Source organism: Haliaeetus leucocephalus, unplaced genomic scaffold (assembly GCF_000737465.1).
Source record: "Haliaeetus leucocephalus isolate CR32 unplaced genomic scaffold, Haliaeetus_leucocephalus-4.0 Scaffold151, whole genome shotgun sequence".
In the NCBI taxonomy this organism is placed as follows: Eukaryota; Metazoa; Chordata; class Aves; order Accipitriformes; family Accipitridae; genus Haliaeetus; species Haliaeetus leucocephalus.
Genome location: NW_010972587.1, coordinates 13,257,889 through 13,282,233, shown reverse-complemented (window position 1 = coordinate 13,282,233; position 24,345 = coordinate 13,257,889). Strand labels below are relative to the sequence as shown.

The following is a 24,345-nucleotide window of genomic DNA, read 5'->3' as shown; positions in this document are numbered from 1 at the left end:
AAGCCCCCATAAATTTTAATTTGGATACTGCACCAAACTATAATTACAAACCACTTCAAGTCAAGAATGTCATAACAAAACCCAACAAACACTGAACACGTGCATCTGCATCTAGCTAGATTACAGGAGGTAAAGGAGAATACTTCTGAAAACCCTCTAATAGAAGCTGTTAACAGAAGTATGACATTTCACACTACAAAATTGTTCAGTTCTGCTACTGACAGAATTAGATTCTTTATGAAACCATAAGATAGCTAGGCAAAAGTTTAATTCCACACATTTATGTCACTTGAGATAACTTGCTTTCTACTTTTAATGGAAAACATTTGTTTCAGGACTGTGCGCAAGAGGAAACTCTGCCCTCCTCCGATGCATCCTGTGTCATTTCAGTACTCTACTGTAGCATGCAGCAGGAGAAACATGTTTTCCATATTCTTTGGTTGTGTCTCCATCTCAAGAAAGTAAGGCTAAAAAAAGCTGTTAATACCTTTGATTCATAGGGGAAGAGGGAGGAAGAAAAAAAGAACCAAAGATCACTACTGAGAGGTTTCAGAGGAAATTTTGTCCTCTTGAGATAAGGGAGAAGAGATAGCAGTTGGACTCAGCAGAACTCTGAGAAATGGAAACCCCTAACTTCTCATGTTGCTCGATGCTTTTTTTTTAAGCTACATTTGAAGACGTCATCCCTACATCATAGTAGGGAAAAAATACATCAAAATTCTAACTTCTAAATTCTGGAAGAGTTTGCATAATGTGACATTTGCAAGCCAGACTAGGAACCTGAAGCAGCTGGGTGCAAGTTAAAGCAGATCTCCGACAAGCCCAGGCTAGAGACTGAACTGGCTAGAAAGTGGCACTGCAGAGAACAAATGTAAAGGCAGCATAAAACTATTTTTAACTATCTGGGCTCAAACTATCACCCTTCAGGTCTACCCCACATAGGCTGACTTGGGCCCTAAAAGTTCCTGCAGGCTCCAGGAGTGGGAGAATACAACTTCTGGTGAGGCAGATGGACATCCAACCTGCTTCTGAACTGCTGAGATGAGAGCACGTCAGTAGTGCAGAGAACTGTTCTTGCCTCTCCTTACAGCCAGACTGCTACACAGATGTCATCTGCTCTTAATGTGTAACACGGTTCTGACGCATTATAATGGAGGTGCCTTAATCTGCTTCGCTTTTCCCAAATGCAGAAGCACTGCGGAGAGCAGTGAAGAAACAAATAGGCCAGGTTGGGTCCAGGGGTAGTACAGCTGCGTTTGTGCTATGCCTGAACTAACAAGCTGAAACAGAGGGTGAAGCAACACTCAGATGAAGCTCTAGAGCCTTCTGTCTTGAGCTGTGTCTGCAAGGCGCCAGGCTGCAACATATGGACTTTCTCAGTCAGCGCTTCCACACTGCCTTCCACCTCCAGCTACACTGGAGGTTAACTCCTTTCAGCTTTCAAGAGTTTCTTTAATTTCTCACACATTTTATTTTAATTTCTCTTCCACATTTTGAACACCTTCAACCTGGCTACTGATATTGTTCCCATTCTTGGGTGCCCAATTTGCCTGGCACAGTGACTCTGAAAACCAGAATCAATATTATCTGAAGAATAAGTAAAACTCTTAGAACCAAAACCAACAATACAGACCAAAGATGGTGCTCAGAGGATGAGGTACAAAGGAGAGAAAGACTTGTGGATTAGGAAAGGAAATGGGGAAAAAAAAAAAAAGTCATCACTTACCAGTCGGTGAAGTATGTCATCATCTTTCTTATACTGTGGAAAAGGAAACCAACTTCTAAAGAACTCAACTAGTTTTGACAGGATGCCTTGCTGAAGGGAAAAGAAATTACTCCAATTAAAAAAACACACCAAAGCCAGAAACAAATAAATAACAACAGACAATTCCTTTATTTCTGCATTTCTTGTTAACTCAGACCGAAGTACCTGTAAGGAAGTTTCGCTTACTGTGTCTGGCCTAACTTCAGAGTACTCGAAGGGAACATCTGCTTCCCGTCAGTTTGGCCGTACACAAGAGTGTGAAATAAAGCTTTCAGTAACCCCACCTATTTGGAGCATAATGGATTGTTATGTTGTACTGTTAAAAATAACTATAGCTAGAATTAGTTTGATCTCAAGTTGGCAGCTACTGCATCGATATGAAAGACTTTCTCCTTCCTTGAGGATAAAAAAAGCAGTGAAGTTAAATGGCTGACAGGGACTGAAGAAAAATAAAAGACCAGGAAAGGAACAACCTCTCCTTGGCAGACCACCGCAGCTTGAGGACAAGGCTCAGGAGAAGTTGTTGACAGGGACAGAGTGACTGTAAGAAGAGGAACTGTCCCAGAAACTCTCTGTCCCAACCAGTGCGTGCTATCAGGTACTTCGTCTCCATGCTGCTTCCCATCCAACCTAAATCCACACTTTCATCTCAGCTGTAAATGTAACTTCAAACGCCACTCATTAGAGGGACTCCCTCTCAGTCATCACACATTTTACTTATGTATCTTCCTAAAATATGATACATGAAAGAAAATTAAATAGATACATGATTTTGCTTCACTCTGCACCCATTCAATGAAAAAAAAAAAAAGGAGTTTTTGACACACACTGTATATCTACTTTCCTCAGACTGAACTGACAGGAAGTATTTCTCAAAATATTTACTTACATATATTTAATGAATTCTGAGGCCCTACCTCTTAATCTTCAGACTGCTGACACGTAATACAATCAAACGAAGTGTATGCCAAAAAAAAATTGTGGAGCACTTACATTTTGTGGTGTACTGTTTCAAAATAAAAAAAACCCCTAAACATTGTAATAGCTTAATGTATAAACGGTGTCTGCATTAAAGCAGCTTCTGTTTCTCCCTCTTGTTTTTTTTTCTTTCCTTTTTCCCCTCTTGTTTTTTTTCCTTTCCTTTTCCCCTCTTGGTTTTTTTTTTTTTTTTTTTCCTTTTTTCCCCCCAACTATAAGGTGGGACATAGAAGAGTAAAACGAAGTAACAGGAGCTTGGAGCTTTGCAGTGAGCCCTGTGATCAGCCTGATGGCCCTCTGAAAGGCGATGTGACACAAGTTTGATGCAGCAAGCCAGGGCAGAACAGCTTTGAGTAACATCAGAAATTGTTACACTAAAGCCCTTATGCTTCAACAATTTTTGAAATAACTAACTTTGGCATCCATTTAGGTAACCTAACTCAAGTTTTTCTTTAAGTATGTCTCATCTTTCTGTGTACAGTTAGAATTGCAGACCTATGCCAAAAGGAAGTGTTTTTAGGTCAGCGGAGAGACAAACCAATAATAGGGTTTTCATAATGATAGCTCTTTCCAATACACAGACATCATCATGGCTTACTAGGAGGAGCTATCCCAGTAACCCACACTTCTTAGACTATGGAATAAATCCAAGTGATTGTATTTTGATGTTGCTCAAGGGCACTGACATAAGTTGGAAGAGTGTCACAAACTGCAGCACTAGATTATCCTCCAAGTTTCTTCTAAAGTGATGCAAAATAAAACAAAATTTTCCGATTACAATCTGTAGAAAATTGAGATTAAATAAACAAAGGTCCTTGCTCTGCATTTGAGTTGTAGACTGATACTTCATTCAGAAGTGCTTTCCTCTGTACTCTGAAAGCAGAGTACAGAATGAATTGTCCAATTTAAAATTACGCCTCTCAGAGCCTACCAGTTTCAACTCCTTAGCCTTTATAAGCCTTTGGGTTTTTATCATGAACATTTAAACCTACACTAAAGATAATTTTAAACTGCTATCAGCTGACTAGACTGTGGAATTACTGAAAAAACCACCATACTATCGTGCTACATAAATAATCTGTTGGTTTATTTTCAGTGTTTTAATTTAAAAATAAAAAATCTGAGCTTGCATAAACACTCAACAGGCATGTCAGTGCTTGAAAACACAAAACAAGACAACCCACTGTCTTGGGCTGTGACCCAGTAGACTACAGTAACGCATTAGATTATTCAGATCCTTGGAATAGTGTCTCACAGTTTGCATTCCCATTGGGAGTGTTACTGACAAGTAAAACAACTTTCATCAACACACAAGTCAGCTCATGTTGCCAATGCTTCTGGAGTATTCTTCTTACAACTTTAGAACACCACTCAGTCAAACTCTGTAAACTGAATAACAAAGATGTATAACTCCTAACATTTAAAAAAAATATTGCATAGGACATGCACATTTTAGGTACATTCGTTTGTATCCTAAGTAAAATTCTAAAGACTATTTCTCTTTTGTACAGGATGAACCTGAAATGGCAAACCAGCAGGTATCTAAAATATCATAATTCACGTTTGCACCTTTCAATTCTGTGCACTTCAGAAAGAAGATAATGCTACATATTAAATAACTTCCAGCTACCCAGAGCTAGCATGAAGTGGGTGGAAGCCCTAGACAAAGGCAAAGAACTGGTCCTTCTGCCTTGCCACATCAGGTCACCTGCACAGCTACTGAGGGCTAGCCCCAACACAACCCTCAGCAGCTGCCTCCAGCACCAGCCCTAGTGATGAAATATGTCCTGGTTCTGGCTGGGACAGAGTTAATTTTCTTCTTTGTAGCTGGTACAGTGTGGTTTGGATTTAGTGTGAGAATAATGTTGATAACACACTGATGTGTTAGTTGTTGCTAAGCAGCGCTTATCCTAAGTTAAGGATTTTTCAGTTTCCCATGCTTTGCCAGCAAGCAGGGGCACAAGAAGCTGGGAGGGAGCACAGCCAGGACAGCTGACCCAAGCCAGCCAAAGGGATATTCCATACCATAGAACATCATGCTCAGTATATAAACTGGGGGGAGTTGGCTGGGAGGGACGGATTGCTGCTTGGGCATTGGTCAGCAGGTGGTGAGCAATTGCATTGTGCATCACTTGTCTTTTCTTGGGTTTTATTTATCTCTCTCTCTTTTTTTTTTTTGTTATATTCCTTTTAATTACAATTCTTCTTATTATTTTTATTAGTATTATTGTTGTTATTATTATATCTTATTATTAAATTATATATATTATTAAAATATAATATTATTATATTTTATTTTACTTTAGTTATTAAACCATTCTTAACCCATGAGTTTTACTTCTTTTTTTCGATTCTCCTCCCCACCCCACTGCAAGAGGGAAGGAGTAAGCAAGCAGCTGCATGGTGCTTAGTTGCTGGCTGGGGTTAAACCACAACAAAATATTATCACATCTAAGATGGGATACGGTGTGACAGTATAATCAATTTAAACATTCAGGTATACACAGCAGTCTAGGAAAATGACTGAGAAAGGAAAAATGTAAATGGAGAGAAATATATTCCTCAAAGATCAAGCAGAATTACCCAAATGGGATTTAATTCCAGAAAACAGGTCTAGGAGCTCTTGCAAACAGTGCTTTTGAGTATCAAGTGATCATGAGACCAGAACTTTAGCTGTAACTTTCTCCAGAGATTGGTACAGCCAGGAACACTGCACCTATAATTACCATGCTAAATCACATCTCCATACTCCCTCAGATGGGAGCTTGGCATTTCATCTGCCCTCAGCACACAACCTTGAAGCACCTTTACAGCTTTTCAGCTCCATGTTCACTAAGGCCATGTTCTGATTAAAAAAAGACACCAAAACCACACACACAGAGAACTATTTAAGATGTGCTTCAAATTCAACTGATGCCTCTGCCTTTCGTTAAGCCTGAACCATATGATCTGCTTGGCAGGACAGCAAGACACAACAGCGATGTTTGTATCAGTCAGTAGGAACCTCTTTTTTTTCCACATTTGTTTTTTCAGTCCCTGAAGATCCCAAACTAGATCTTTGCCTTGCCAAAATCTTGCTACATGTCAACAGATTGTATCTGCACAGGGTTCCTAGCTGACTGAATACAAGAGGAGTAAACAATCTCAACTCAATACTGCAGCTTTTCTATTTTTATTTTAATAAAGTGTTTAAGGCATTTGTAAACTTGCTTTTCAGAACAGAAGGGAAACGATACACACATACTAGGCATCACTGAGCATGGAACATCATCTACTCCCTGTGATCATATTTTGCATTACACTAAGCCGCAACTAAGATAATTTTCTATTAGGACTGTGAGTAGGTACATATTCAGAACTCAGAAACCATTTGTTTCCCAGACATTTTATAATTTCAGTAGACTAGGCCAGTGAAGGCTGAGAGAAGGGAAGTGATAACAGTTTCATGTAAAAATGAGGAAATGTTTGGATGGGAATGTAAATGATTTGCCTGTATGTCATAAAAAAGTTGCAACAGAACCTCAGATCCTCCTAAATCCAGTCTACTTCTTTAAATGTGTGGCTAGCTGCCTCTCCCTCATTTGCTTTCCTTTTGAGACACCCTACCAAAATGACACAGAAATCATATGACAACAATAGACTTTCTGATATCAGATTACAAAAGAAAAGTGTTAACGTTCCCAAACTGGTACTAGAACAGCAGCAGGAAGAACCTATGGCATTTTATCACTAGAAATTACACACAGGTTTCTTCCTTGTTTCCACTACGTGTCCTTGTCTAGACGGAGATGAGACAATGCGAATGACATCCTAGTATTTGTAAGAAACGGACAGCCCATTTTCACACACCCACTGCCTTCAAGTTGCAAGGCAAACCATGACGAATTACTTCTACATCTGACACGAAACTGGAGGACTTGCTCCCAACGCAATAAAATTAAGCGTAAAATGCTTGAGGGGAAGTGAGAGGGAAAGAGCAGAATACTCGAGGCTTTTAAATGCAGTATATCTTAATACTTTTGAGGTTCTTCACCCCACAGCACTTTTGTATTAAATTCAGTGGAAATGATACACATTAACATAGCATCATACTGCTTTACTGACTTCCACCAAAGTAATTACACAAAATAAAATAATCCAGCTAACAAGCGATAGTCCATGCATTACTTTGTAGTAATGAACAGATAGTAGGCCAATGAAATATGTCACCCTAATCTTCAATTAACAGTGGTTTAATTAAAGTCTTCCTGCACTAAGCCAGAACAGGTATCTTCAATGTAAATGTACCACAAAACTGCCAATAGCTTTAAAGGGAAAACATATTTTCAGGTGGTTTCTTGAGAGTTATGGTGCATACCAACTGACAATTCTGAAAAGTAAGGGTAGTGGACCTAATATTTCCATGAATACTTTTAAAGATAGTATAAATTAAAGTATAAAAAATTGTGAGTTAAACCCTGAATCAAATTCAGCCCTGCTTTGTGACCACTGATAGAAGTAATCACTACTGCAAATGCAATAGCTATCCACATCAACAATAACTAGAAATCAATTTCTTCATTAAATTTAAAATCCTACATTAGAGAAACCAGCCAAGGAAGCATGGAGACACTGCAAGAATCACTACTCCTCCTTCCCTTAGTTAATCTGTTTCTTGGGGTCAGAAATCCTCAGCACACGAGACTGGATTTCTGTATCGAAGCTCCTTCGTAATTTTTTTCTACATGATTGCTGAACTCTTTGAAAAGCTGTAAACTCTACAAGAACGTGGCTGAACAGTACTAAACTTAGGGATTCTTAATATAGTATGATTATTTTTTACAGGCTCTGTTTAATCCATGTGCTGGGCACACAGTGGTACTTAGTGGTCCGCTCAATGGATATGCATCCTGCATCTTATCTACATGGTCATCTTTGATCAGAAAGCGGGGCATGAGAGAAGGGAGACATGGCACATTTCCATAGGACTACAAGTCTTACAAACTGGGGATCAAGGCTGTGAAGCAAAGCGTGCAGTGCACCTGCCCAACAGGTAAACACAAACTATGACCAATCTACCCATGAAGATAGACTCCAGCAGGACTGAAGACCAAAGCAAAATGTTTTATGTTTTATTATCCTGTTTTTCAAATGGACTCCTGGGTGTGTGAGGAAGCTTATACAGCCTATACAGAGAGTGGCTGAAATGAATATCACTATATGAAAGTATGACCCATCAACACTTCTCTGAATAATGCTAGATGAATAAGCTTCACACTGCAGCTTCTAAATTTCCACTTCAAAGACTGTGCATGCCAGTCCTTGCAAGTACACCATACCATTGCAAGCATTTCAAAACCCACAAATTCTTCCCCCAGATAAGAAAAAAACTGACGCATGTTATCCACATCAATTCATACACTTCCAAATCCTACCCCACATAAGATCCTACACAGAGCAGAATAGATTAAAAATCCCACAAGAAAAAAAATACTTCTGACCTAAAACAAAGGAGGAACAAGAGGGATGCGTACAAAACCGAAAAAATGTTGTTGAAATAAAGCCTAACTAACTGTGACTATTACTTGGCTAATTCCTTGAAGCATCTGAGAACTGAGTAGCGGATACATGTCAAGATGGCATTATTTGAGAAAAGATCCTTAGAAAAGCATCAGCTCTCCTCATTTGCCATACGATCCCCCACCCACCAAAACCTGCAGGGAGACCTTCTGGAGATCTCAGGGCCACTCATATCGTATTGCCTGTGTTTGGGAAAAATAGGATGCTCTCCCCAGTTCACTGCCAGCTAATTGGGAGGGTGGAACGTTGTGGAGCAGGGAAGCAGCAGAGGTTACAAACAAGAGGAAAGGGGTTGTGAACATCTGATTTGAAGATGACTGAAGAGGTATAAAGCAGGAATGAACAACAGGAAAACAGAGCTCTAGTGAGTGGTTAAAACCCACAGCAGGCAAGAATCAGATGACCTAAGGTGCACAAGGTTGGAAGCTACTGTAGATGGTGGGGAGAGAGGAGAAAGAAATGGTAATTCTTCAGAGGCAACGCATCAACCCATGAATGCTTGGTTTGGGTCATTACCTGTGAGGTGCCGCCCACCTCAGCCTGCAATGGCCAGGACAGAGAAGTCTGCATGGAGGCCTCTTTTTCCTCCTGGCTTAGCACATAGTTGGAGCATGTCCACTGAAAATTGAACTCTCCACTATGGAAGTGAAAGAGGTAGGCTCTGAAAGCCTCTGAAAGAGGCATGCTCCATCTAGGTGCTATGGAAAAGACAGGCCAACTACTGAATTTTCAATATACTTGTTGCAAAGAGATTCCTACTTTAGCTGCCTCAAAAGAGGAATTTCCTCACCCACGCTACAGCTCCTCATCTGAGTCACATTGCCTGTACACTACCAATAACAATAAAATACCATTTATTTTTAATAAGGAAAACAAAAAATGTATAGGCCATAGTAGGTGTTAAATGGCCAAATTCTCAAGCATAATTTTAATACCAAAATGTTTTAAAAAAACCCACAAGCCTTTACTTAGAATGATAGAGATATAAGAAGTCTGAGCTAATCAGTTGGTGATCCTTGTCAGCTGTTACAGTTAGAAAATTGCCATATCCTAACCACAGTTCTACTATCTCATTCAGATTCGTTACTGTATTTATACTTCCCAGAAATCCTCTTTCTTAATATGTTTTGTCACAGTGTAAGCAATATTTAGCAACTGAATGCCTGAGAAGGGCTAGGAACTATAAATATTTTGTTCCAGAAAATCACAGGTTTTATTCCCAGAATGTCATGCTAAGCTAACATAATAATATCCAGTACATAAGATAACTTATAACACTCAAAAAATTCATTATCAAAGTCTCTTGCTTCCCCAGCTTACATAAGTGCAAAGAAACACTCCAAACTATACTGGCAAATATGTGTTCCCAAACACATTTGCAGACAAGATATGAAAACTGGTTGGGGTTTCTATTTGGCTTTTTTTCTTTCTTTTTTTTTTTTAAATACAGTAAGAGATTCATCTTTACCCCGCTGATGTTTGCCTATTTGTGAAGTAATGCAGTTCTCTTTCGAGAAGATAAATACTCAGGAACAGGAGAGCACTCACTTTCTGGGCAGCATGCACAGTCCGCTCTTTTTGGCTTTCCACTGCTGCACATTGCTCTGCCTTCCGTGACACAGATGAACATACTTCAAAATCTGTGTGTCCCAAATCCTGCAGATATTGGTAGAGTGGGGAATTCTGAAAGAGAGTTAAAAAACAAAAATGAGAAAAAAACAATGTTAAAAATCATTCCCTGTTTCCCACAGAACACAACTGAATACAGCAAGCACATAACCAGCAAAGAATGGATTGAGAGCAGCCTTGCAGAGAAGAACTTTGGGATAGCAGTGGATGAAAAATTGGACATGACCCAGCAATGTGCGCTTGCAGCTCAAAAAGCCAATCATACCCTGGGCTGCATCACAAGAAGCATGGCCAGCAGGTCGAGGGAGGTAATTCTGCCCCTCCGCTCTGCTCTCGTGAGACCCCCCTGCAGTACTGCGTCCAGATCTGGGGTCCCAAGCACAACCAAGACATGGACCTGTTAAAGCAGGTCCAGAGGAGGGCCACAAAAATGATCTGAAAGGGCTGAAACACCTCTCCTATGAGGAGAGGCTGAGAGAGTTGCAATTGTTCAACCTAGAGAAGAGAAGGCTCCAAGAGGACCTTATTGCAGCCTTTCAGTAATTAAAGGGGGCTTACAAGAAAGACGGAGACAGACTTTTTATCAAGGCCTGTAGTGACAGGACAAGGCGTAACAGCTTTAAACTGAAAAAGGGTAGATTTAGCTTAGATATAAGGAAGAATTTTTTTACAGTGAGGGTGGCGAGGCACTGGAAGAGGTTGCCCAGAGAAGTTGTGGCTGCCCCATCCCTGGCAGTGTTCAAGGCCAGGTTGGATGGGGCTTTGAGCAACCTGGTCTAGTGGAAGGTGTCCCTGCCCATGGCAGTGGGGTTTGACTAGGGTTGGAAGGTCCCTTCCACCCAAGCCATTCTGTGATTCTATGCAACAGGAAGAAAACCAACACAGTTAATAGCAAAGAAGCCAAAATTTTGCTTTAAATATCTCCCTTAGGTTTCATCCTGACCATAGTGAAAGAAGCTGCAAGACAGTCAACGTACAAAACAATGTCATGAGAAATAAGCATGTAAGCAATCAACTTTTCCCACAGCAACATTTTTTCTTGGTTACCTGATAGAGTTCCTTAGCTTATATATTACATGGTTTCAATAAAAAAACTATGCTATTTGGCAATATATTTTAAAATATCATTGTGTGACTCCAGAACACTTAATGACACTGTTTTCCTAAAGTTTATAAAAATCGAATAGAGTATACTTTGAACCACTTCTACTGAGACAAACTTTAAAACTAGAGCACTTTTCAAACTTCAGAAAATAAAGCCTCAGTGTAACCTGATTAGGTACCTACAGACTGTTTTACAGAAATGGAAAAACATATTAGAAAAAGGCTTCTGCTCTCTCCGAGGATGGTACTAGCACTTCTGGCAAAGGAGTATCACAGGTATTAAAAAAAAAACACAAACAACTAAGTTTTTTAAGCTGCTGGCAAAACTACTAATTTACAAAAAGTTCTTAACAAAACTTCTTAGAGAAAGTATGGGATTCTGATCACCACAGAGTGGGTTTTTACATGTTTAGATATTTATGTATATAGACTTCTGCAATTTCTTGTTGTCATCTGCAGCAGATATCTAGATTTATTTAACTCTTATTTTTGTTTACCACCACATATATGGCAGTATCTAGGATAGACTTGATGGAAAGGATATTTATGCTAACTCCAGTTCTACTCAGAACATGTAAAGAGCCTTTGTTTTTAAGAAAACCTCTCAGCAATTAGTCTTAAATAGCCTAGTTAGAGATTCATTTTGACTTCGGAAAAATTTTATCAACATCCCACACAAGTATTCAAACACTAGCAAATTGTATGGGAAGAACACAAACCACTTTAAGCATTATAACATACTATCAATAAGATAAAAATATTGTAAATAAAAAGTCAAAACTTTACAGTAAATAATGCACAGTTGTGGAGGTCTGCAGAAACAACCACCAACAGAACATCTACTACAAATTGTTACATTAACTATCATTAACTTGCTGGTGCAAGTTGCGAAGGCGGACCATCTGCTATGACCATGTACCAACATGGCCAAATCTCAAATGACTGCTTGCCATACAATAAAATTTGGAAGCAATCATTCATACTAGCTGAACAAATTAACTTGTTACCTCTAGGGATTTTTTTTTTAACCCCACCACCAAAGTGCTATTTTGATCACTTACCTATTTAAAGCATGCAAATCCATACTTTGGCATGCTCTGCTCGAGTTACTCACAACAGATTCAGTGTCCGATCATTACCTGAAACTCAAACATTCGTACTAATGTACAGACAATGCCCCTCACCCACCATGACAACAACTGTGCAAAATGCTACGATAGGTTAATGACTCATTTCCTTGTGGGAATTTTGCCAGCGTGACAACTCAAGCCTATCTTTTTTCCGAGGACCCTTCCTCCACAGTTGAGTACTTTTTCAAATGCATCTGACTAATTAAACAATGTGCTGTTCTGCACTGGCTGGAAAGAAGGTATGTTTCTCACTAAGTAGAGAATTACTTAATTAAAATGGAAAAGAAAACATAATAGACTAGAATATTTCTCTTATTTAAGACACAGTTAAATTCCCTTAGTAACTTCAGGACAAAACTCGAAATATGAATGGATATGCATAACTTCGTCTTCTTAAAATGGTTTTCATACAGAGCCAGACTGCGCGCTGCCAGCACACCTGGAACAACCTGAACACCCCAACACGAGAGGATTTAGGGTAGCATGGAAGTTTCAGTAAGAACCAGACACAATTTTCCCCATTTAGGCCAAGGCGCATAGACAAAGCAGTGGGTGAAGATAGAGTGTTTTATTCAAAATCATAGTTTTGATGCTCGCTCCAGGCAGGACTCCAAGGAAATCGTATCTAGGCTCTTGGCAGCCCTGTCCATCATCTTGACCATCATCTTGATCATACTTGTCATAAGCAAGGCCAGCCAGCACTTGACACATAACTATTCTTGTACTTTATTGGTACTCACCAGATACAGACAGCTGGCAAAACAACCCAAATATACCAAGGAGTTTTTCCACTACTATCTCAGGGTGCACCTCGCTTTCGTGTCCATGATGAGATAATTTTCTAAAAGCTGATCAAGAAAATCGGTCTAATGCTATTTAGATTGGTTCCATTTCATCACAAAAATGGATGAAGGAAGGCAGAAAGAGAGACAGAGACTCTGTCCACTGAAGACAGAATTAGCTAAAATCCTGAACGCTATGTTTAGTAAGTGAAATATTGCAGAGATGTAAGAACGCCCAATTCTTCCCTCTTACTGGGTATTTGGCAAGGTCAAAACCTTCCATCTAACTGTAATTAGTACATTTTCTACTCTACAGAAATAGTAAAAAATACACCGTCTCTCCAAATGTTAATGAAACTAGCTAGGAAGAATAATTTCATTTGTTCTTGTAATCAAGGCAGAATACAGGCACCTTACTAGTTTTACATAAATTCCTTCTGATTAACTTTTTGAAGGTTTTTACAGGGTCTCATTATGGGTAGATTTGCAATTTTTTTATCACTGCTCTGAACTGGAAATCAGTTTTCTGACTATTTTCTGACTATTTGAGTTAGCAAATGTAACTTGAATGTTTATCACATATTCCTTCAAGTAGATACAGATTCTCCTCCTTCAGTTTCTCAGAAAGTACTTAGGCTACAATAATCCTCCTCTAACATATTTTTCTGGCTCCACATGCTTTCTCTTTCACATTTTTTTCTAAAAGATTATTAGTGGAACTTAAGTGCACATTGGAAAATCTCTTTTTTTATTAACTTAAATGACCAAGAACTATGCTGTGACTAAAATCCCCTACGGTGTAAGTAAAACCACCATTGTTCCCCTTTCCAAATCCATTAGAAGCATGTAAGATGTGGGTAAAGAGAGCACTGAATAAGAAGTGGGTTGAAGCCCTTGTGAAATTACATTACTAAGAACCTTAATGAATCGATCACAAAATTCTTCCATTAAGACTGAAGTCTCTTGCGTAGCACAAGCAGCTTTACATTTTTGCTCAGAAAATTTGATGATTACACTCCTCTTCTATTAGAAATATCACTGATGGCATACATACATTAGCCTATGCTAACATAAAAACATACACTATTTATTTATTTATTGTATTTCATGTCCTAGATACTGCCCAACTTTCAATGATACTGACAAGCCTGTCATCTGTAGAGCTGTGTGGTCTGTGTAACTCACTGAGGATGTCTCCACCAGTCTATAGCAAATTTCTCCCATGATATATGTAAGTCACGGCTAGAAAATCCAGTACAGGAACTTTTAAAAGTTGAAGGCTACATTTCACGTCTGTGAACATTCACACAAAAGTTCCAATATTATTAAAGAATCAGAAAATTATTAATTACGCAACTACAGAATTGCAATATGATACCATTAAAATATCCTATTCTATATACTACTTGTTTCAATACAAGAGACAGAAGTATTATACTTAATGCTTACAAAGCATTTTTCATCTTCACAAAGCTTTAAAACCAATCAAATCTCATAATGTGTCTGATGTGCCACAAACTATATCTCTGAATTTCTAGCTTACATCTTTACCCAAACCTCTCACTCCTAAATGCCTTCGTTCCCATAAAAAAGATCACAGATATGCACATATTCTTGCACATGCACTTTAATTATGAGAAAAGTTCCTTGATTTCAATTCATGCTGTCACTCATCAGCATTGTCAGGCTCAGCTGTTTTCACCTGCAAATGCCATGATAATACTAAAAAAATCTGCTTGGTTGGGGAAAATAGGAGGGATCTGCCTTTTTTCCTCCCGATTTTCTTTGCCCAAAATTCATGCGTTCCTTTTTTCCGGTCTAACATTAAAAAAAAAAAAAGCAACTGATTTTACATTTCTGCATGTATTATAGATACTACACTTTAAGAAATTCAGAACATAACAGAAAGTTTGTCCTTGCAAGCAGTAATAGGTTGCAACTTAAAAAAAATATAATTTAGACTTGAGAGAAAGCTTTTATGTTAGAATGTGAGGTAAAGGGACAGCAAGGTTGTTTCAGTGGATGGCATGAAAAGGAAATTTAAAATATAAAATCTCATCTTCCTATAAATACAGCATCATATTATTCTAGCGGAATCTATTTGCATGTATTTTTGAATCTTTACTTTCAACCACTCTCGACTTAGTAACTGGAATAGTTAGTATTACTCATGTTTGACTGTTTATTTACTCCTAGTTGTCTCTGGTAGAATGACATGGTAATGACTAATGTACAAAGTAGAGAAGAAAAAAAATTTCAATAATTCAGCTTATTGTTATGTTACCATCATACTACCAGTTACTGATGGGAAGTATTTTCTCAAGAAAGTGAGGATACCAAGACAGGGTTTTTAAGCAATATGCTGTATTTATTTCTGAAATTTCTTCTAAGTTTCTTCTTCTACGTCACTTTCTGAGACCACCTAGATACAAGAGACGGGAATTACATTTACAGCCAGGGCATTTTTTTATTATGGTACTTGTCTAGAATGTGTGTGGAAATGGAAAACAGTTCCAGGACCAACAGAAGACAAAATGCCATTATTCTTTGGTGTACTTCATGCAGATTATACATGGAAAATCCTCTTAAAGAGTGAAGCAAGGTAGTCAGAAACAGTTGATGTACTGAGTAGGAAAATACTTTTTGAAAATTCTAAGAATTAGGGTTTTCTGAGGACTCAGCAGAGACTGACAACAACAACATAAACCCCCAGTTATGTTTCTATGACTTTTCTAATTCACTACAGTCAGTCATACTGAAAATCCATTCAATTGTAACTAGACATTTATAGGATAGTATAGTAGAGGTTTATATAAGTTCCCATTTCCAGAATCAAGAAAGAAAAACCTTTGCTCCTCATTCATAACTCCCTGAGCATATTTATTTTAGAGTCATACTACTAAAAATAATTTCACTCACATACATATGTTTAACTAAAACTCTCCTTTTTTCATTGTTGAAAGTCGTTGGGTCTTATTCTAAACCCAAGATATATTATGCAGGATTAAAGAACAGTCCACTAAATTAGTTTTGTTCTTTAACCCTTTCCCAATGCTTATTTTAATGCCACTTGTCATACAGCACTGACTTGCTTAGGAAAAAAACATCACCTAAACTGAAGACTAAACATCATCTTTGCAACTCTAAGCCTACAGTAAAAATAAATACAAAAAATTCAAAACCAAGCCAAACATTAAGATAATCAAACATGTATAACATTGCCTACTGCTATGTGATGGAAAGATTGTTATAGTAGAGAACTCCCCAGCTTCAGAAAAGAGCTTACTTTTGATAGGTATCTAGTCAAATACTTACATCTATTGCAGCCTTGCAAACACAGATATTGCACGTTAATATGTGAGGCATTTTGTGTGTATTCTGAAAAAAAACTTTGCAATGAGAAATCAGATTAAGACACTGTTAGCTTTCATAGTGCTGTTACAATAGCAGCTGAAAATCAAAGCCACACCCAAATTATTTTTGCTGATGCATCACGAAGTAAATGACTCAGGATTTCTCCATTAGAGACGGGGTCTTCCCACACCCAATATTCTTTACTATGATAAAATTCACTACCTAGTGAACCCTGCCCTAGTTTCCAACCATAGCTAATGGAGCAGATTAACCTTACAAGTAATATTTAATGCCATTGCACAAAATAAGAGGTTTAAAGATCTCTTCTTAAAATACAGATAAGTTTTTCCAAAACTGATGTTTCCAATATGCCAAAAACACTGTGGGAGCTTAAACCACCTCCAAAATAACTATGAGTTATGAATTATCAGTTAAAAAAAAATAATTAAACATTTCTACCACAATGACAGCAAAGGCTGAGATATGCTGAACAGGTGGCTAAACTCAGAACAAAATAAACAGTATTCAAATCTCCACCCCCCTCTCAAAACACAGATTTGAAGAAGTAGAGCTAACACTCACAGACAGTGCGATCTTTGTCTCCTGGAAGAGGGTATTCCATTTTTCTCTTTGGTACTGCTCCCATGCACCTGACAGAATCTCGCCCACCTCCCCGTTTCTTTCCGCTTGTCCCTCCAGGATGACCCGAGCCGAGGATGAGAAACAGCCGTCAATGTAATTGCACCTGTGCCCCTGCACAGTAGCATTTTCCTGACGGCATCAGCGGATGCAGTTTGAAACTTCCCAGGACCGTGCAATTTCTCCTGACTAATGTGGCTTTCTAACTGGGGGGAGGGAGATGAGGATGACAGATTGCTAAGGGCTTTTAAAAAGATACTGCTTGAAAGAATTACGGCACATCGATCTTATATGCAGCCATTAATAAGACTTTCCAAGCAACAGTATTTAAAAGCCTTGGTCATATTCTCCTGGCTGGCAACCACCTCCTCCTGTGCTTCGACTGACAAAGAGCCAGGCGCTGAGAAGGCTAATATTAGACAATGACTTCAAGGCAGCAAAAGAGTCATTTAAATTTCCTATTCTGCTTTCACCGCCTCAGGAGCATAGACCTTGGTTTCTCCAGCACTACTGTATTATCTGATTTAGAAGCAGGCTCTGAGAACTACTTTGAAGCTGTTCCCGGATATTTTCTGATGCATAATATATATCTAATTCTGCACGCTCCCACGTATCCTGAAGAGTTAGAAAAGTTTTATAGCCTGTGTATAGTTCTGTATCACCGGATCTGTGACAGGGGAAAGCAATAAAGCTCTTTCCTTTGCATTTTCAGCAGGCGGTTGCACATTACCGCCATCGTGGAAAAGTCTTAGAAAGAAATATTACGTACTAGACAAAGCCCTGAAACCCACTGAGAGCTCTGGATTATTTACCTGTTCAAAAGGGGACCTGCAAATACAGGTGAAAAGTTGAGCAGGACCTTTCTGACAAGGACAGAGATGAAAAATACCTGAAAAACTGAAAGCAAAAGCAGTAAATGTTACCTTCCTGGGAGGACAGGGTAACAGGCCAGCCAGACTCTGTACCTGGAGCTTTGGGTGGAAAGTCACTGATCATGCAGGTCATCGGACTAGGCTGATACAGGATAACTGCTTTGTTTTATACCAGTTACTAACAACTCACAGGTTCTACCCCTCACTTACATTCAAAACTAAATGAATCAAATTAATGCATCTGACTGGTAAACTAGTAGAGTATTTCTGAAATATTTTCGAAACCTCTTTAAAACACCAGCTCCAAAGAATTAACTTGCTTATCCATTATAAATCATGTTAATTCTGACTCCTAATGAGAGTCTTTACTGAAGTGAAAAGTATCCAAGAAACAAGAGACAGTCACATTATAATGACTAAAAGTACAGCAAGTCATTTTTTTTTTCATTCAAGTGTCTCAAGGAAGTTGATTCATGACTAGAAGTTGTGAGAGCAGTTACTGCAGTATTAACCCTCCCGTAAACGTGACCCCAGAGTAATTAATACAAAGGGGGATTAAAAAATTTTTGGACCAACAGACCTCAAAATTTACTATAGATCATCATGTACTTTTGTCTTAAAATTGTTTATTAAAAATACTAAAGGCAATATGGGTTTACACACCATATGGCCCATATAATACTTTTCTCCATCCGTTCAGATATGACATTAGTGTTATCCAAAAATGCCTGATGAGTTTACTTGGCCTCCACAACAACCAGTCTGTTCTCTACACAACTTTAAGCTTGCAGTTTCTTTTATTTTCTCTCCGGTGTCACCCGCCTCCAGTAATGTGACAAAAAGGAGCACAGCCTGTCCTCCCCTCCCTCTTAGCAGACTGAAAATATCCAAAATAGTCCATCCATCACTAGTCCAGGTGCCTCTACAGTACACTGCAATTTGCAGCAGAGGGATCTCCCCAGGCTGCATTTACATGGTCAATTTACTCTGCCATTACTAGTGGGTGCAGATGAAAGCTGCAGTACCATTTTAGAACACTAATGGTAATATTTATACAGCCAAATGGTGAGATGGAACAAGGAACTGATCTGATTGTAAAAAAATAAAATCCATCTTTTTCTTCTTTCTTAGCCAGGTTAGTTTATAGTCTAATCAGTCTCCTGAGCCAGTTTATAGCATCACCCACAAAGCCAGGTGCCAGCATAAGTAAAAGGATGGGAATAAGCCGAAAAAGAGGACTGAAGCCCGAACACCTCTTCTGGCAACAGCCCACAATTCAGGCACACAAAGCACAGTCTCAGAACCAGCTCATCAGAATGAAAAGTGAACTGCAGTTTTGACAGAACTGTGCATTTAAAACTGGCATTATGTCACACATGTGTAAAATGAGAGTACTACATCTTTAGTCCACCCAATATTTGGTGAGAAAAATCCTGTTGAGGAGCATTACTGACCCTACCATTGAAGTTGTATCAATGTTCTTTTTCAGCTTCTTCTTTTTCCTTACTTATAAGGTCTGAGATTACTTTTTAGAATTCAACATTTATAAGCCTGATACTTGACAAAAGTCACATTACTTTGCAAGTCCTGAAGTTTTCAGGTTTTTGAATGAATGTGACTTAAAATTTTCATCACAGCAAAAAGTTTCTGAGGTTAGGTTTCCTGGGGTTTTCATTTGGCTTTGTTTCATTTTTTAAACAAAATAATTTTAGAACAGCTCAATTCAGGTGGAGAAAGCATTTGTGAAAACAAACATCACTGAGTGTTTTGATAAAATCTACACTTGGTTTAAAAGGGGTCAGATGAGGATTTGAACATCTCAATTTAGGGATGCACCAGTGTTCTAAGCAAAGAAATGCCATATTTTATACATGTTTTAGTATTGTAGGCACGCAGGGAACACATCAGCTAAAGGCTGTTCTGAATGTAGTTGTATTATGCTGGGAAATGGTGGTGCCTCTTGATGGAATCTCTCTTCAATCTTACAGAAATCTGTATATCAGAGCATTACATAAAGGCATCCTCCATGCCCCTCAGCACCAAGCAGCACCTTGGCTTGTTGCCTAAATAAGCAGTGAGAGTTGTCTTTCTGAACCTGACACTGGAGTGCATTACGATGTTGCTCAATATTTCCCAAGCACTTTTGTCCCACGTCCCTCCTAAACTCCACCGTTCCTACCTCCTCCCCGCACAGGCCAGACCCAGTGCCATGGAGTTGCCAGCTCTGCTGAGCCCTGGTGCTTCCTTTCTTTCTCAGGATGGCATGCTGCTTGTAAAGCACTTCTCCACTGTTTTCAGGACTCATTTTTCAATTAGCTTCTTCCACTACAGCAAGAAGACAACGCAGACCGTGTCTCTCCAAACTCTGGAAAAGGTAATTCCATTTCTGTGCATATTTACCCCCCATGATGGGAAGATGACTGCTTGAGCAAGGGCTGGCTGTGAAATGAGAGCACCTGTTACACGTTCAAAATCTCTGTTCTGAGTTTACAGGTTCCAACTCTAGGTTCAGTAGAGCTGTGTTCAGTATTTTACATAAACTTTTTAATTTGGACATGAGATTTTTGGTGCTCTTTGTGTTCACCCCCAGCTTGTTTTCTTTTTAAATACAGATTAGTATGGATTCTGAGATTTGATGCAGATAGGTGAGCCAAGGAAAGTCTCATTTTGTTAACTTGGTATTATTCTCACATTTGCACAAAATAAAATTTGATGCTGGGAAAGATCACATATACAATTTACATTTTGTTTTTCAGCCTGGGACTTCTAATGGGTCAAACAATAAATCCCAAATTTAAAAGTCTGGAGTCATACTAATGATCAGACCCTCTAGATCTAGAATGAAAGATTAGATTCAACAGTGACACCATGACACTCAACCAGACATTAGTGGGACTACTTCTTAACATGCATTTCCATTACTACTGAAATAGCTAGTTAATAGCAACATCAAATAAATAATATGGACAGAACTAGTTGTAGGAATGGCAGAAGACTCATGACTTAATTAAAACAATGTCTTAAGTGAGGAAAGTTTTCTTTCTTAATTAAAATTAAAAAAAAAATGGAGAGAAAGGTTTACAGCAATTAATTAATTCGGTACTGTATTTTACACAATTCTACATGCAAAGCTTTACATTTCAAACATTGTGTATGAAAAAGCCCTTAAAAATCTAAGGTGGTGGCAGTTTGACATTGTGAGTGTCAAAATCTCATTTTTTTGTGCAATCTGGTGTAAAATCTTGCATGGATTAACTTTCTTCTGCAAACACAGCATTAAAATGGAAAACAACAAAAGTCAGCTCTAATCCTTCCACCAGAACCATATAGCTGACACAGTCAGGAAGACTTTCTGGGATTAGGTTCCAACAACGGTCTGGGTGAACCTGAAGGAAGGAGCATCTCTCCTATGAGGAGAATCTGAGAGAGATGGGACTGTTCAGCCTGGAGAAGAGAAGGCTCAGGGGGATCCATCAATGTACATAAATACCCAAAAGGAGGGTACACAGAGGACGGATCCAGGCTCTTTTCAGTGGTGCCCAGTGACAGGACCAGAGGCAAGGGGCACAAACTGTAACATTTGAGGTTCCCTCTAAATATCAGGAAACACTTTTTCACTGGGAGGGTGACCAAGCACTGGCAGAGGTTGCCCAGAGAGGTTGTGGAGTCTCCATCCTTGGAGGCATTCAAAAGCCGACGGGACATGGTCCGGGGCAACCGGCTCTAGGTGGCCCTGCTTGAGCAGGGGGGTTGGACCAGATGATCTCCAAAGGTCACTTCCAACCTCAACCATTCCATGATCCTGTGAGCATAGCTTTAATATCTATCCAAATGTAAAAAACAAACTTGCACAAGCGCATTAAAATATAGGACAAATGACTTAGCTGGAAGCAGAAATCGGGAGCTGAAAAATGCACTCAAAGAGCAGTGTTTGGATCACCTTCATCCCAGTGTTCTGAAAGAATGGGCACAGGAGATCAAAGATCCAGCAGAACGGATTTTTAATAAATCTATAAACTCAAAAGTGGAAAAAAGCAAACATAGTGCCTATATTGACAAGGAGAAAAAAGCAATCAGGAATATATCAAGCCTATGAATCTGATCAAAAGCCAGCATGCTACTGAGAAGAATTATTCTTTCTTGCAAAATTGAAAGACAAAGAAGAAAACAGATGATCATCAAAGAAGATAACACATGGGTTCACCAGAGGTAGACTGTGCCAAACTCACTCAACATCTTTCTTTGACAAGACAGCTAATTTTTCTAAAGAAAATGCAAGAAGTTTATATGGACTTTTTATACTGTGCCGTATGGGGTATGGACTTTTGATACTGTGCCACATCAGTTAAGATGAAAAAGATAGGAAAGGAACCAAATATATAGATGGCAGAGATAACAGTGGGTTATGCTGAATGAAAAGCTATCAGCTAAAGAAGGTTACTAATGGAGTTCCTAAAGAATGAGTCTTTGGTCAAAGCTTTTGAATTTTCCTTAATTTTTCCAATTCTCTCCCCCATTCCACTGGGTGGGGGGGAAGTGAGCGAGCAGCTGCGTGGGGCTTAGTTGCTGGCTGGTGTCAAACCATGACTGGATAGAGTATAGCAGCACTTACTGGATACAGTAAAATGCCCATCATTTATTATTGTTCAGTCACAATGATCTGCAATGGCTCTTGAACTGGACGGAAAACACTGCTTCCCAGGGCAGTGATGCCATGTTTGCACTTCCTTTCCTTCAGAGATACATTTGATAGCGAGAAAAATGATTGGTCCTTGGAAGCTCATAAATATCTATCAGTAAGCCATCATCTGTTTGATGCTGCAAAATTTGTAATGCAGACAGCTGTCATTGATGTATTCAGGGCCTGTTGGACAGAGCTATGACCTGAAAAATGTGCAGAAAATAACACTGGGCATAACTGTGGTGTGGAACAGGTAAAGTATACCCTATTTGCTTCTCCTCCCTCTCCTACCCATTCTGTTTGGTATGAAAAATATGAAGGACCACTTCTTTCCTGATTATGCATTTAGTAGCACACCACTACTGCTTATAATATTGACCAATACCTTGTTTGCAAGAGCTCCAAAAGCACAGAGAAAACAGCTGTTCACAGTAACCTGGGTCTAAATGCTGAAAGCCTCCTTGCAACAGTGACTGCTGAAGAACAACATGGGAAGCAACCTACTGATGTGCAGAAAAAATGTAGTTGCTTACCAGAAACCACAAATAATTAAGGGGGAAGAGTTTGGGGCCCAAGAAAAAAATTAAAACAGTAATTAAAAAATAAATACGTTGTAGCATTAACTACCCAAATACTTTTCGGCTCCTTGTTAATTCCCATCTCTGGTTCATCTGTGTGGAATATGTTCATAACTCTCTGTGGAGCCTTCATTTTACAATAGCATGAACCCTACTGAGCACTTCTGAAGATAATTTTTGTGGGTATTTCAAGGTACCTGTTATTATCAGCAGGTATCTTGCCCAGCTCTGCACCCCAACCAATCAACTAACAAAAAAAATCTGTGTTTTTCCTGCTGTTGCTTATCTGCTGTTATAGTTGTACCCTTACAAATGTAAGATATGTTACTATGTCACTCAGTATACCTCTAAATGTGTATATACATACACACACACTTGATACAGTAATGTATCAAAGAGCCTTTACTAGTGACGGAAATCCGTTACCAAAACGCAAAGAAAATAGTGAAGTGCATATGCACGTGCAGGGAGATCTTTTACTCCCTATGCAGCAGAACTTTTTCAATCAAAATGGTAACTGCTGCATGAATTGAAGAACTGTGGAACTGTAAAACAAGTATCACTTTTACTGAAGAAGGAAATGCAGAGGGTGGGCATTATACCCATGAAATAAATTCTCACCGTGGGTTTATGCCATTAAAGGAAGTGATTTAACATAGCAGCAATATCAATAACAGATTTTATTGTTAGCGGTCAAGGTTGGTTGTGGATAAACACAAAACTTGGTGGTATAGACCAAAGCCATAAACAGGTAGTACTTACGCAGCTGAGAAAAAAATCATTCCTTAGGTAAGGAGCTTTTTGCGCCCTGGTAAAACCAGAAGCCTTATAACTATTATAATAATTAATCATTTTAAAGACAGTCTTTCTCTATAACCACTTTCTCTGTACACCTGCAAAAACAGGTGTGCCCTCCGTGAAGATGCAATTACATTTACCCGCTGCAAACCGATCTGATTCCGTTACTGAACTGCAACAGCAGCTATATTTAGCCGCTGTTTTAAATAAGGCCAAGATGATGTTGTAGCCCCGTTATCTAACAAGACACGCAATATAATCGTAAAAGTTTTCTGCAAACCCTGTGAATAACACAAACCCTAGAAAAGTAAGGTAGTTTCAGTACTTACTACACAGACGAGTGAAACGCACCTTTTACGTGAATCACACTGATTCAGAAGCAGGATTTATTAGCTACACAGCGGATTTACCGTCCCTACCCCCGACCCCAGGGTTCAGTGGCCAGGGTCGGGCGGGGGGGGCCCGGCCACACCCCC

The 24,345-nt window shown here is 39.0% G+C and overlaps 1 protein-coding gene across 4 annotated transcripts in view; it reads right to left on the bottom strand.

Moving 5' to 3' along the window:
• VEZT (vezatin, adherens junctions transmembrane protein) overlaps window positions 1-20,337 on the bottom strand; it is a 50,270-nt gene extending 29,933 nt beyond the window's left edge. For 2 of the 4 annotated variants that reach the window (XM_010561889.1, XM_010561890.1), the window contains exons 1-4: window positions 19,992-20,111; window positions 9,851-9,985; window positions 8,819-8,939; window positions 1,727-1,816 (exon numbers count right to left, since the gene is read on the bottom strand). In XM_010561889.1, coding sequence (XP_010560191.1) covers window positions 1,727-1,816; window positions 8,819-8,939; window positions 9,851-9,985; window positions 19,992-20,023 — 378 coding nt within the window. In that variant the 5' untranslated portion in view covers window positions 20,024-20,111. Of the gene's footprint in view, window positions 1-1,726; window positions 1,817-8,818; window positions 8,940-9,850; window positions 9,986-19,991 lie in introns of all 4 variants that reach the window. The other 2 variants (XM_010561891.1, XM_010561892.1) reach the window with 1 other exon arrangement.
• Between the last annotated feature and the right edge of the window lie 4,008 nt (window positions 20,338-24,345).